Genomic DNA, 14,101 nt, shown 5'->3' with positions numbered 1-14,101 from the left:
CCTGGTGTGCAGTTATCCTTTTCCTTGCTACTCCTTTGAGCAACAAAGAATCTAATGTGGTTTTAGCCTTGACTGATTTAAGTGAACATTTGCTTAAAGACAGTGTCTTAGGTATCTCTCTTAGAAAGAAAACAAAAGAAGTTGTTTTTTTCCAGTTGTGCCGTGAAACTCTTTTTTAACTTTAATATTACTCTGCCACAGTCTTGCATTTTTATCGGTACATGTCCTTGGCCTTTTTCGTGTGGGCTGGGAACTGATTTTCTAAAAATGCATGGTTCTGGCTATTTGCAGCTGTGAAATACTGATGGATTAAGAACTAAAAATATAGCACATGGCCGTGTTTCTTTTTAGCTGCTTCAGTTTATGAGATTCTTGCTATAGAGCCATTATTTTGAGACCACTAATTTTTGTTGAATGTTAGCGTCACTTACAGGTTTTCAGAAAGATTCTGTTCATTTAAATACCATAAACATTCACTTTTAGCTTTAGTGTCCATTTAGGAGTAAAATCTTTTGCCTGTACTTTGATCAGTCTTACAGATGGTTAAGTTACATTTGTTTTTTACCACAGTAGGTGTGTATTAAAGATAGAAATTGAGATGACTTATTTTTTCTTAGGTTTGATTTTAAAATAAGTGGTTCTGCTACTTACCAACTTAAAAATCTGTGTTACTTATGTGTATTGTTAGCAGCTTTGAAAACACAGCAGGCGATTTGGTAGGTTAAGAGCACAAGCTGTGGCTCTTACACAGAGTTTACTATTCCCTCATGTTTCTGTACCTGGGTGTTTGATCTGGGGTGGGTTTCTCCAGCCTTTCTCGCCCCTTCCCACAGCTCAGTAGGAAATGAGCAGCTTTGGCTCATCTGCGGTATGAAAACAGGGGTTCTGCTGCCAGATGCATAGGAATATTTTGAAGGTAAATCTTTGGCGTGCATGTAAATCCTTATTGCCATTGATCCGAACCCTTTGCAAACCTGCAAGATTTGGGGTCAGCCCTGCCTTTCCGTTGCAGGAACAGTGGTCATTGCAAGTATTCCTTTTCTCGTGGCTTTTTTTTTTTTCCTTCTGCTTCTAGAAAAGCTGTGACCTACTTACTCTTCTAAATTATTTTGTTATGTAAGAGTCATATAATCAAATTATGTAAGGCTGATAGTGAAGGCTTTTTCCTGCTCTGTGCTTCGTGTAGGCCTCCAACAGCAGGGCCAAGCAGGTGCGGGGGGGAATCATGGTCACTCCAGAGATCTGGGACACTGTACGCTCTCTTCTTGTATGCTTATTAAACTTGATGATATCAAGTTGTATAATTTCTTTATTGTTAGAAAGTAAATGCCTGCTCAGCTTGTAGCATACAGCGTTCCTCTGTAAGCTCGTGAGCAATTTATATGCAGCGTGTGCAAGAGATCCTGCTTCTATCTCCAAGCAAGTTCCCAGGTAGCTCCCAGCAGTACTGGTAAAAGAAAAATCTACATGTCTCATAGGTTTTCTTGTGTTCCAGTAGTACCGTGAACAGGAAGCCATTCGCCTTTGCCTAAAGCATTTTCGTCAGCACAACTACACCGAGGCTTTTGAGTCGCTGCAGAAGAAAACCAAGATTGCTCTGGAGCACCCTATGTTGACAGATCTGCACGACAAACTGGTGTTGAAGGGAGACTTCGACGCTTGTGAAGAACTGATAGAAAAAGCTGTGAATGGTAAGAGAATCAGAGGGGTCTGGTATATTAGTTTTAAAAAAAGCATTGAAATGTTACTGCTTTGAATATTAACGTACTTAGTAGTAGAATTGGTTACTCCATGTGCTGTTTTGTATCTAGTGTGGTGTACTGTCAGCTTTTGGACTTGTGAGTATGTGTATGATGAAGGCTAAAAATTCAGCTATAAAAATCTCTTATCGTTGCTACTTTTGGAGTCTCTTTCCGTCAGCAATGACAATGTGGTGCCCTTAAGAGTAGGTGAAGACAAGTTCTTCCTGTAAGTAGCTGGCAAGCTGAAGGTGGGCATAACTATCAGAGGAGTCACTGGAGCGATCAGCAGATATATTGTGAGTTCTCAGTAATGATGTGTATCATGATTTCTGCTTAGAACTTACCTCACTGTGTTGGTGTTTCAGCAGAAGTTCTCAGCTGTATTTAAATAAGAGTGCTGTCTTCGTCTATGGGGAAAATAGTCCTTGGAGAATGGTGGAGAAAAGTCACAGTCACTGGAGGCAGAGGCTGTCCTCCCTTGCAGGGTGTTGGCAACTCCTTTCGTTGTAATTATTATTAATTTTCTACTTGGAAACTTTTACCTTAGAAGCATTGCATGTAGACAGCTCTCAGCTCCTAAAATGGGAGATTTATACTTTCCGTTGATAGAATGGGACACAAAAAGAATTGTGCTATTGCACTGAAGTGTCTCCCAAGATCTGTGTGGTGGGTTTGGATCACAATCTGATAAACAGAGATGTTCTTGGTTGTGAATGTAGTGCTTGTTGACTATGCGCTGTTGCTCTTCATGGGAAACTTATAATGGCATGAGAAGGGAACCTCGTGTCTGCCAGTAGAGTTAGGGGCTTAGCGGACCGATTTCATCAATGTCTGGCACCAGAGATTTTCTAATTCTAGAGTAATCAGTCATTTTGTAATGCATTTTGGATAGATGCCAGCATACCTGCTTGACTCTGTCAGTGTAGTTTGTACTACTGAAGTTGCAAGTGGTTCTCGGGGTACGTTAGAAATGATACCTTTAAAATCAAGGTTTATTTTCAATGAAAATCCACCGTCTTTTTTGTGAACAAACTGTGGAACTAGACACAATGTTACGGAGCTTCTTTCAACAGGTGGTCAAAAACTGCAGTAAATGGCTTCCTATGGGTTTTGGCTCAAGGTTTCTCAACTAAGTTGAGCTCTGCCCTGCACTGAGCTCCCTGAGCAGCTACAACTGTGGAGACTGAGAATTGCCAGAGTTCATCCTCACTCTCCTGAGACAACGTAGCATTGTTGGCTGGGATGGGAGCAGGAACGTCTTCCTGCAATGCGGGGGCATTTTGCAACTGGCAGCTTCCTCTGGAATCTTAAAGGCAAGGGAGGGCTGCAGAATGAGAAAGCAGCAGGGCGCTGTGCCTGGCTGTTACTATCTTTGCAGTGTTTCTCAAAGACACGGGTGCCAGGGGGGCAGCTGATGAGCCCACCAATTTGAAGCTGGATCTGCTGAGAGCCAGAGGCGTCCTATATATTGATGGTGGTGATTTTGCCAGTGCATCAGTCTGCTGTCTTGGCTGTGGCTTAATCTCGTCGGTGCCTAGAGGCCGTCCTCTTTCCACTTCATTGCAGGCTGTCGTAGAAACTATTTCTTGAATGGAATTTCACTAGAGGTCTAGAATGTGCTGAATGAGTTCTCTCAAAAATGGACTTTTTTTTTTCTTGGACACCAATGAAACGAAGGTTTGTGACTTCATTTTTTGAGCTGTTTTATGTTGATTTCTTTTACTACTTAATATTTAACATACTACATTTATTCCATCCAGCTTGGACTTGAGCTGAGGTGGTGCCTCTGTTTCCCCATATATGTTGAGAGTGGGGTTACTGTTTCCAGTGCTCGGCTTTTCCAGGTGTGGAAGTATTGGCAAAGGACTCACCTGGTAGAAAACTGTAGGTCTGGCATTGTACTGTCTGACAGACAGACGCTTGCTTCTTGACAGATTTGATGTGAATAATCCTGGTTCTTGTAATCATATCTCTGTTTGGAGGCTGAGGAGCTCAGCATCACTTAAGCAAACTAGAGAAATGCTGTAACTTGCTCTATCAGTCCTCTTTTTGCTCCAGCAAGTAGAGAAACACGTATTTCCAGTAACAGACTGTGGATAACTTAGCAGGAGAGTCTTCAGGTAGCATCATAAAGTTTTGTCACTACTTCTGAGGGACAGAATAATATGAGTGAGGATGTTTGTATTGCTTTCTTTTAATCCGACACTTGGCCAGCCAAAGTTAAATGTCAGTGGCCGCATCTCCCATTGCTCCGTTGCTTATCCTTAATGATTTTGCTTGTCTTTGAATACATTAACCTTCTTCCCCCATCCTTCTGCAATTCTTCATGCTGCCTTCAGCTTTCGTACCCATGTAAAGCTCTGTCACCTCCTATCACCCTTCAGAGAGAAGTGCTCTCTATCCTGAGACGCTGAGGCTGTATCTAATATTTGCTTTAAGCTGACACAACTACAGGTTTTTACAAAGTAGGTCAATCCTGCCCTCACTCAGGACAGAGTGTCCCCTGGCCCCTTGCTTGCTGACACTGGTGCTCATGCTGCCATGTGGCAAAGCAGGTCAGGGAGCTGATGGGGCTACGATGAGAAGACGACAGGACAAACCCCTTCTGAGAGCCAAAAAACCCACCGAAACTGCAGCTGGAATAGCTTGTCGGGAGCTGTACAAGATGACAGTCAAGGTGCTGGATGTAGCTGGTGTTTAACAGCCGGATCCTTCTTCTTGGTAGGTTGAGAATAGACGTTTTCAGCCTTCAACTCATTCTCGTTTAGTATTGCTACCATCTCTGCCCTGTGGTCCTCCAGTGTCCTCACTTGGACCTGCATCTCTTTCAAGGTCCTCTGGTTGAAAGAGGCTTGTTAGCATCCAGCATTTTACCATTTTATTTCTTAGCAGCTTCGTTGCGAAGTCTCCATCGCTTGCGGCCTGGTCTCGAAGGTGTGGGTGTTCGTATGGCTGAACTCCTCTCCGATGTGTTGTTTTTTCCTAATAAAAGCAGATTAACTTTAGTCCTGTCTATGGTCCGTGTAGCATAGTTGAAGTGTGGAGTTAATTGAGATAAACAGATCATTAAATTGTCCCTGAAATTGTTCAAAGCGCAAACTGTTCTGTCACAGGCTGGACATGAATACGCGAACTTCTGGCCTCTCGCTGATCTGAGAGTTCGTTGCCTTAAGAGAACAAACAGAAATGCAATGAGAGATACTGTACGCTCAGTTCAGCCTAAAATGTCTTCTGGAGAGGCTGATATTTGCAGCAGTAGGTATTTAAAAAATGAGATGCAATGCATCTCTTGCAGCCTATTTCCATAGGCTTAGTCATGTAGAAAAAGAGTAGGTGGTCAAGAATTAGTGCTAGCAGAGCTAAATTCTTGTTCTTTTGCATTGCTAATGATGAACGCTGTCTTCCACCTCACATCACCAGATGATTTCTTTTGAGAGCTCGGTGGCAGGCAGCCACACTTTTCCCGCAGATTCTTTTGACTTGTGCATTACACTTAGAAAATGGGCAAATGGAAACTCTGGCAGCTGCCTGACTTCCTCTCAAAAATAAAAGGTTCCCTAAATCTCAGCTGGTTCACAGACTTAGTTCAAATACTTCACATTTGGATTCATTCCTATAGCTTTCAGACAGCCTATATTATTGAAGAATAAAATCCGCTTAATATTCCTACAGAGAGTATGCAGCGTGCAGATTACTCAGTTGAACTGTTTGCAGCTACTGTAGACATAGAAAGCTGCTTGAAGTGGGTTGGAGATCTGCTGGTTTCATATTAGTATTCTGGGGACCGAGGTGTTTCTTCTGGCAGTTCTCGTGTCAGTATGTGATACGTGTTTATCTGTTGACAAGCCGTTCCCGTATGACAAACAAGAAATTGCGATGTGCAGCCTGCAAACTTGAATGTCTCAAACTCAGGATGCGCGGAGCAGTTGTGTTCTCCTGGAAGCTCTAGACAGACGTCTACACCTTAATTTTGCCATCAAATGTGGATTTGGTTCTGAGAAAGTATGGATGCTGCCTTGCTGCTCTGTAGTAGTGGGAAATATGGAGAGGAGAGTCTTGCTAGAGATCCAGAGCTTATGGTAAATAGATAGTAGAGTTTGCATAGAAGCAGCGTGTCTTGCAGCGATTTGAGAGCAAACCTAATATCTTGTTTCATTTTTCTGAAGAAGGATTTGTGAGGGGATATAACAGCTTTGAGACTAGAAAACTTCATGTGTTTCCTTGTTGTTCCCATATCTTGAGGAAATTGTCAAGTAAGGGCTGGATTTTTATCTGGTGTTGTCTTGGTTTTTCCGCTTCCAGCTCTTCTTTAGAAGGATTTTTGTGACTACAAAAACCTCAGACTGTGTAGGTGTTTTGGGTGTTTTTTTTTTTTTTTCTCGTTCAAGAAAAATCTTTAAAAAACCAAACCAAACACCTAGAAATTATGGGCTAAGTACCACTGGGTTTTTTTGGCCATTGGCAGTGAAGTGAATAGATTTTAGTAATCCTATCCTATCTACAGATGTGTGTTGTCTAAAAAGAACTTAATACCACTTTTACTTGTTCCCAATTGACTTCAGCAAGTTAAATATTTTTGTCCGCAGTGTTAGTCCTCATCTTTTCTAGGTAAACTGTAGTTGGCTGACAAAAATAACGACTTCTAGTATCAGGGAGGTAGAATCCACTAAGACTTAACCACGGTGAACTTCACGTTGTTACATCCAAAATGAATCGCAAGTTGCTGCGAAGGGCTTGAAAATAGTATAAAATCAAATGAGAGGTGAAGCCTTCCTTTAAAAAGTTGCACTTAAAGGGTTTTTTGCCTACATGGGTCTTTTATTTTAAACTAGTGATTCATTGGAAAGAGCTGGCAAACCTGAGCAGGCCTGGGGCTGAAGTTCAATGCCCTGCAGAAGCTTTGGAGACCCTTTGGTCATCAGTGCCGTCCTGGCAAGAAACATAAGGAGCACGCTAGAATAGGTCTGGCGTCAGATACAACATCCACCTAGAAATTCTCCTTTTTTTTTTTTTTTTTTTTTTTTTTCCTCCCTGGTGGTGTCAGACAGGTGGTGATTCAGCTTCCAAAACAAGCTGCTGCTGGTTTGCGGTACAAGTAGAATGAATGTGGAACTGCTCCCAGCAGAAAGAAACATTTCTGGGAAGTGAGCTGGAGTATTTCCAAACCAATGTCCCATGGAAGACAAGAAGCATTATTAAGAGAGGCTGAAGGCACAGTGGGGGAGAAGTGTCATATCTTGACAAGTGCAGCCTGTGGGTGTTGAGCATGGGAGAGAGGTTAAATCACCCTTTCAGATCGTATGTGGTGTAATTCATCCTTTTGAACTATTTATGTCCAATTATCTATTGGCAGCCATAGGGATAAATACAGTTTTGCGTTCTGTCTTGAAGACTGAGCGCTCTAATGACAACCAAAAGGCTGGATTTCTGTCTAGGTTTGCGGCTAGAAAAATCTGTCTGAGTCAGTGTGGGATTTATAACAGCACATGCATTTATTCTATTGGAAGTTGGCTTTTCTCAATCAGAATTCATGAAATCTCAAGCTTAAAGCCTCTCGCATCTTGTCCCAGCTTCATAAATGAAGTAGTGGGAGGTAAGAACCCCAGTCTTAAAACTAAAGTAAACCACTTTTCTACATACGTTGAGCAAACTTTTGGCTTTCCTCGATTACCTAATGCTGGGAGAAAGCTGATGGTTTTGGCTCTAAGGCAGGTGAAAGTAAAATACGCCCTGCCTTTGGAGAATATTAATTCTGAAAAACTTGCAGAGCTGAGTTTATGGAAGTTGAAAGCAGTTTTGTGTGTTAAGACCAAATTCAGCACCTTTCAAGAGCTCTTGAGTGCCCTTATTTGCCTATTAGATGGTCTCTAAATAGAGTATTCGTCTTCTCTGAGGAAGGACTTGCTGGCTTATGTTTTAATGAAAACCTGGATTTCAGTCATGACAAACTACAGGATGCCAGGAAGCGCTTTAAAATATTCTCTGAACGTTGTGTTGTGCTTAGTGTGAATTTTGGGATTGTCCTGTGCAGGGACATGAGTTGGATTTCATGATCCTTGTGGTGGGTCCCTTCCAACTCAGGACATTCTATGATTCTGTGGTTCTTGAAGTGTGGTTTACTTTTCTGTAAATAAATAGGAATGTGTGCAGTAAGGATTATTCTTTTTTTGTCTGTATGCCTACCAAAGGGTTTTCCATAAATAAACAGAGGCATTCATAATCTGTTAAATTCTTACCTCAAAGCTGCAATTACTGGGATCAGAAGAACTAAGTAGTATTAGATGCAACTTAGTAATTTCATTTTTCCTTTCTCTGCTGGGGCATGTAAAACTAATTCCTGAGCGAGTTTGCCAGGTGCCATTCTACCAAAGAACGTAGCTGTTGGGTATTACGTGATTAAGGACCCCTGCGTGCATCCTGCATCTCAGTGGTACAAAACCATGTAAATCTATCATTTCAGTCCTCAATCTGCCTGTGGTAGTTATCTTGGTACTAGTGATGTAAACCAGGTGTCTGAAGTCCTGGGTTTTTGGGGTTTTTTTTGGTGTGTTTTTTTTTTTTTTTTTAGTTAATGCAGAAATGCCGAACAAACGTTTGTCATGAAGAGCTTGTGTCTGGAGATGGTGGGGTGGGTGGGCTGTAGCAGTGGTCAAGAGGTTGGTGTTTAGCCATCTAATAGTCTGTGCCTGCAGAAAGTAAGGTAGGTTGTTTTTCAGAGGAAACATTTGAAGAACAATACAACGAGCTCCTTAAGTCCTTCCCAGACTGAAGAGCAGTCCAGGAGAGCGTGGGTGTTTTGAATCTCCTTTTCAAAAAAAATTATCGTGTGTGATAGTCCGATAACATGTATGCAGAGCTAGGAATTGACCTCTTGATGCTGAAGAGATGGAATATGGTAGGTGTACAGAAGAGAGAAGAAGGCTCGAGGAGAGCGTGGACAGGGTGCTGGAGTTAATGCTGCTTCCAGAAATGCCGCAGTTGGCATATCTGGCCAGTGACCTAATGCGTCTTCTGTTTCTCTTGCTTAACTCTCTGAAGAGAATGTAAACTATTAATTTGTTTTTCATCCAGTACTTGGTTGTCCCATATCGTAGCATTTAAACAATCTGCTTTTCTTCCCTTTTCTTCTTAGATGAAGCTCCAGAGATGCTGCCTGACCTAGTTTTAACTCAACATGTGCTAAAACGGTTGAGTTTTACATGCACTGGCAACTTTCCTTTTGCTTAAATAAGGGGGAGGGATTCTATTCTTAATTAAATACACCACATTGGAGATTTATAGACAATTGGCATGACCTGGCAGGCAAACTGAGCAATTCTTGATTGATCTAGTAATGAATATTCTTTTTATTTTAGTACTTACACATTTAGTTCATTAAAAAGTTTAACAAACTGACATATGTAGAGAATTTACTTAAAATTAAGGCTTTGGAGTATCATACTGGATTGAGTTAGGTTGAAGTTACCTGCATTAAAAGTTATTGTGCTATAATGGAAGTATAAATATTTTATACAGCAAAGTGTTTATTTTGCAGATGGCTTATTCAATCAATATATCAGTCAACAAGAATATAAACCTCGCTGGGGGCAGATCATCCCCAAAAGCACCAAAGGTAAGGACACTTCTTAAGATATAACTCATGTATTGCCATGTTTTGTCTTGGTTCCTTTGAGGATATTGAGCAAGAAAATCATGTGAGAAAGCCTCCTCTAGGAGAGTTTTTCTAGGGAATGGTTTAATTTATGAAAAACTTGTGTTTGTCTGCAAAGTCAGTAAAATGCAACCTGATTTAAGGTTGAGTAAGGAACACTAGCTGTAACTTCAAGGATAGCTAATCAGTTCAGAAACACGAATATAGGTTAAGCATGAGAGCAGTTACCTGTATGACAGGATTTAATGCATGGAGTCAATTTAAATGTACAGGAAAGAGTGGCATTATCTTAACAGGGAGTCTTTTAAATTTTAGATGCGTCTTTTGAAGTCTTAGTCTGTTATACAGTAAATCTAAATTGCAGAATCTTTTTTTTTCCATTGCTCTCTGCCTTGAGAGGAGACTCGTAGCGGCAGCCTTGACTACAGAGTACAAAAATCACTGTCATACAGCAAACGTAGGATTCAAGGTGACAATCGCCAAATGTGGAGCACTGTCTCCAAACCTCTTGGGAAGGGTTATCTATGAATATAAGCAGATTTCCAGCAGAATGTGGGTTACCTTTCTAATGTTGCTTCCCAGAGATGACACCTGTCCTGAATGCTTAAGATACCTAAAGTGGTTGGAAAGCTGCTTTAATTGGACTGTTGGAATTCCCTTATGTGAGAATAAGTAATTGATGCGAAGCTACCTATACCATATCTATACCACTACCTCTTTGCTTCCATCCCCTGGGTACATCACTTGTGTGGACCTGGATGCTTCAGGAACTCTCAAGCTCCTTTCCAAGGCTCTCAGAGTTGCAGTGGAGTATTCACTTTAGCTATCTGTACTATCAGTTGCCAGATAATTAAATATAAAACTCTACAGTTTTATAACGCACAGAAGAATATTACCTGGGAAAAGTGGTGTGCTAATGTTTAAAGAATGGCGAGTTACTAAGTTGCTCTGCTTCTGTATAGTATTTAGGCCATATGTGAGGTTGTATCTTTCTGTGGTTTAAAAATCTTATAACAGAAAACTCTCTCCTCCCTCGTTTTTAAAGGTGATGGGGAAGACAGCCGACCAGGGATGAGAGGTGGCCATCAGATGGTTATAGATGTTCAGACAGGTAAACTTCTTCAATAACTTCATCATTTACTCAGATATTTTTCGGATCAATATGCAAATGTATTTTTCTTCAGACTGTCTTATTTCAGTGTTTGAGTTAAAAATTGCACTTTCTAAGAGCTGGATGAAATAATCTGCATTCTCTCCAGATCTATATTCCAACTTCCTTTCCCACCCCCCTTCTTCCCTATTAGTTCTCTGTTACGCCTTAGTCATTTTCTTAACTAAGAAACCAAGAACAATTGTTTTTAATTTTTTTGTCCCTCCTACCCTCTTTGAGCAGGAGCTTAAACAAGAGAAGAGAAATTAGGGTTGATAATTTCCCGTATCTGCTACACACTATGCTTTTTGGAATGGTGCTCAAGCAATAGATCTGATGTGTTGAAACATTCCTTGTATTTTAGTTGGAGTGGATTCTTATTTCCACAGTGTGCAAGAAAACTCCGGTTAAATATAATTTGCTAGACATTTTTACAAAAATGTTTCCTGTAGCAGTTTCAGGAATGGTTCAGCCTCTATTTCAACAAGCCTGCAGAGAAAAGAAAGTGGAGGGGGTATAAGTAACAGTTCTGGTGATTAATTTTCTATATCTTTGTTTTGGTTTTATTTAATCAGATTTCAGTGGTACGTCATTCCTTACTAAAATACCTCTGCTGAGTAAATGATTTGTATGAGTAAAAAGATTGTTCCTAGGAAAGGAGAAACAAGGTTGAGGGCTGAGTAGCAGAGAGGAATATAGGGTGGCATGGAGGGAGTTGGCAAAAAATTACCACGGCCGTATCTGTTGTGCTCATATGGACGGGGACTGAAGCATGTGACGGGCTGGTGCCTTCAAGGGTAATTTGCTAAGTCATAGTGAACAAGCAAAAATGCAGCAGTAGTTACAGTCTTCGGCGTTTACTCAGGGTGTAGTTTTTGCTCTAGAGGAAGCACTCAAATGATTTTTGTATATGAACGCAAACTTTTTTTGGGGGGTCTGAGGAGTTTGAGAAGCATTAGAATAAAACGCTGCAAGGGGATTGCTGGTGTTTGCCTACAACAGCAGCTGTGAACGCTCTCTAGTGGCCTCGGTGAATAAATAGACAGCGGCTGTTTGACAAGCATGTGGAAGAAACATGAGGCTTGTCAACTTGGAAAGGATAGTCCTTTAGACCTCCCGAAAATAAGATATTCATGCTAGTGTGAGTCTTTGTTACCATTCCTTTTGGTTTTCTTCAGTCCTAGTAAGCTTATTATCTCTGCCTTTGACTTAAGATTTCACTCGGCTTTGACAAGGCAGTCAAAAGCATCTCTCTCTCTCTCCCTCTCTCTCTCTCATATATATATACATACATACATGTATATATGTACTGTGTGTTTCTTGCACAAAAGTGGCTGGAGAGCACCTACAGAGTCCGAGTCCCAGTGGGGGCGAACTGTGAGTTCTTTCTTGCTGCAGCTCTATCCTGTGCTAGTGGGATATTCTCAGAAAGTTTTTCTGTGGGATATTTGGAAGTTGCTCTTAGTTTTGCTTCCAGACCCACCGAGGCTTGTAAAAGCCTAAATGCTTTTGAGGTTATCAGTTTCGCTGTTTAATTTGGCTCATAAATGGGCCAGGGGAAGTTCTTGGTGCTGTTATTCTTAAAACCAGCTGTTGCCGATTGCTCAGCTGAGTTTTCCTTTTGAATACAGGTAGTGTTTAATGAGCCCGTGGGAATTCAGCCAGTTATGTCGGGATGTGTTTTACAGGCTGGAGCTATAAAACTCCCTGGCTAACCTTGAGCAAATCTAGTGTTAATGGAAAAACGAGCAGCGACGTACTCTTTCCTTCGAAGACATTCTCCCTTCCTTACCCACACACTTGTTGAGCTGTTTTTTTTTTTTTCAAAAGTCTTTGGCAACTGAAGAAAAATACACTCAATTTGTACTCCTTGTTTGAGGGGTGAGGTCCTTTTCAAAAATTAATATTTTCTCCGGCTTTAATCTTTTTAGAAATGAAGTGAAACACCAAAGTCATAAGGCGGTTCTGAAGTTTCATATCGCATAGAATAGGTGTTGGAAGCAAATTTTAATCTCTGATATCCAGACCGGCTGTAGCTGTAACTTAATAAAGCAGAACTATTTACAGTTAACCTCGAGGAAATATTAACCAGTTATTGCTGACTACAGAAATACCAGTTTATTTCTATTAAGTTTAATAAAATTTTTAACAATACCGAGGCTGCTGGATGCACATGTGTTGCTGTTAGAGGATATGGGTTGGTAAGCAGTTGATATCTAGTTACTGATAGTGCGTTGAGTCACTGAGGCCGTTCATGCTCTAAGTTTCAGGTAGAATATAGTTCAGCTTGGTCTAAACTGCCTTTTTGCACGTTTTATCTTCCAATTAGGATAGGCTGAAAGCAGCTGAAAGAGCAATTCTGGGTTCTCAGCTGGCAACCAGTAACTTGTGCTACAGCTCATTTCCATCTGATGTTCATGCTCTTAATCCCTGCTGCAGCTTTCTTAGAATAAGGATTGTGTTCTTTGTGCTTGGAAAAAACTCTGAAAGCAGTTTGAAATGAAAGCGTAGGCATTTTGGGATACAAAGCTGAGAATGCAGCCTGATATCTTCCTGTATATATAAAAATAATTGGGAGTTACTGATTCTCAGTGTCTTTCATGCTTTTAATTACATTAACACCCAGACTGGAGTGACTCTGAGTGGCAGAATTAGGAATTTGGTTTTGGTATGCATGTGCAGAAACATTCCCAGTTACAGCTGGAAATGGCTGTTATGTACTTTAAAGCTTTAGACTGTAAATCAAAACAGAAGGCTGATGTTATTTCGCTTTTTCCTACAAGTTATGTGTCTTATGGAGTTCTCCATATGGGAGGCGGGAGAGTTTTCTGCATTTTCCTGCAAAGAAGGGGAAGTATTTGGGTAGTCACAACCTAAATCCATAGATTAAAACAAAAGTGTTCCTAAACCAAAAGTGTTCCATATGTGAAAACCACCCCCAAACTAATACACAAGAACACACAGTGTTAAGCGCTCTCAATGTCAGCCATGAACAGCCATACTGCTATTTGTGTAGACCCTGGTGAAATATTCAAGCAGTAAATAGTGTATAGAACTTTGTTCCCAAGTGCATTAAGCCCTAATGCAGCTTTGGATGAGGATGTAGGTATTTAGCACTGGTACCCTGATTAACAGAACTTTGATTCTGCCCCTTCAGGCCTTTTTATAATTCAGATACTGCATGCATTTCAAAATACCAGTGCTTATTCTGGAAGAATGTGGGAATGGGTAAGTGGGGTGCCAAGTTCAAGTTTTAAGGAATAACGCCTGTTCTTTAGAGGAATATGTGCACTGTGGTTTGGAGATTTGGTTTATAATTCCTTAGTTAAGGTGGAATTGATCTCTTCAGCTCTTATAGGGGAGACACAATTTTATGTGAATGCAGTGTAGTCCATGAAGCCGTATAATTTATTTTGGTAACAGAGTTGTAGACTATGTAGAAATCATTCTATTAAAAAATAATCTTTTGTGGTTTTTTTCCTGTTTGTTTAAACATTCATATTTTATTTAATTAAGATAAAGCCTTCTGAAGTTTTCTGATGAGACTGTTTTAGAAAT

The 14,101-nt window shown here is 40.7% G+C and overlaps 1 protein-coding gene across 2 annotated transcripts in view; it reads left to right on the top strand.

Annotated features, from left to right (window-relative positions):
• MKLN1 (muskelin 1) overlaps nucleotides 1-14,101 on the top strand; it is a 108,386-nt gene that overhangs the window by 33,324 nt on the left and 60,961 nt on the right. For both annotated transcript variants that reach the window (XM_065636328.1, XM_065636338.1), the window contains exons 6-8: nucleotides 1,499-1,691; nucleotides 9,277-9,354; nucleotides 10,439-10,504. In XM_065636328.1, the coding sequence (XP_065492400.1) occupies nucleotides 1,499-1,691; nucleotides 9,277-9,354; nucleotides 10,439-10,504 (337 nt within the window). The remainder of the gene's footprint in view (nucleotides 1-1,498; nucleotides 1,692-9,276; nucleotides 9,355-10,438; nucleotides 10,505-14,101) is intronic.

Source organism: Caloenas nicobarica, chromosome 1 (assembly GCF_036013445.1).
Source record: "Caloenas nicobarica isolate bCalNic1 chromosome 1, bCalNic1.hap1, whole genome shotgun sequence".
NCBI lineage: Eukaryota > Metazoa > Chordata > Aves > Columbiformes > Columbidae > Caloenas > Caloenas nicobarica.
The sequence above is the reverse complement of the archived record's forward strand: the minus strand, read 5'-3'. Positions and strand labels throughout refer to the sequence as shown.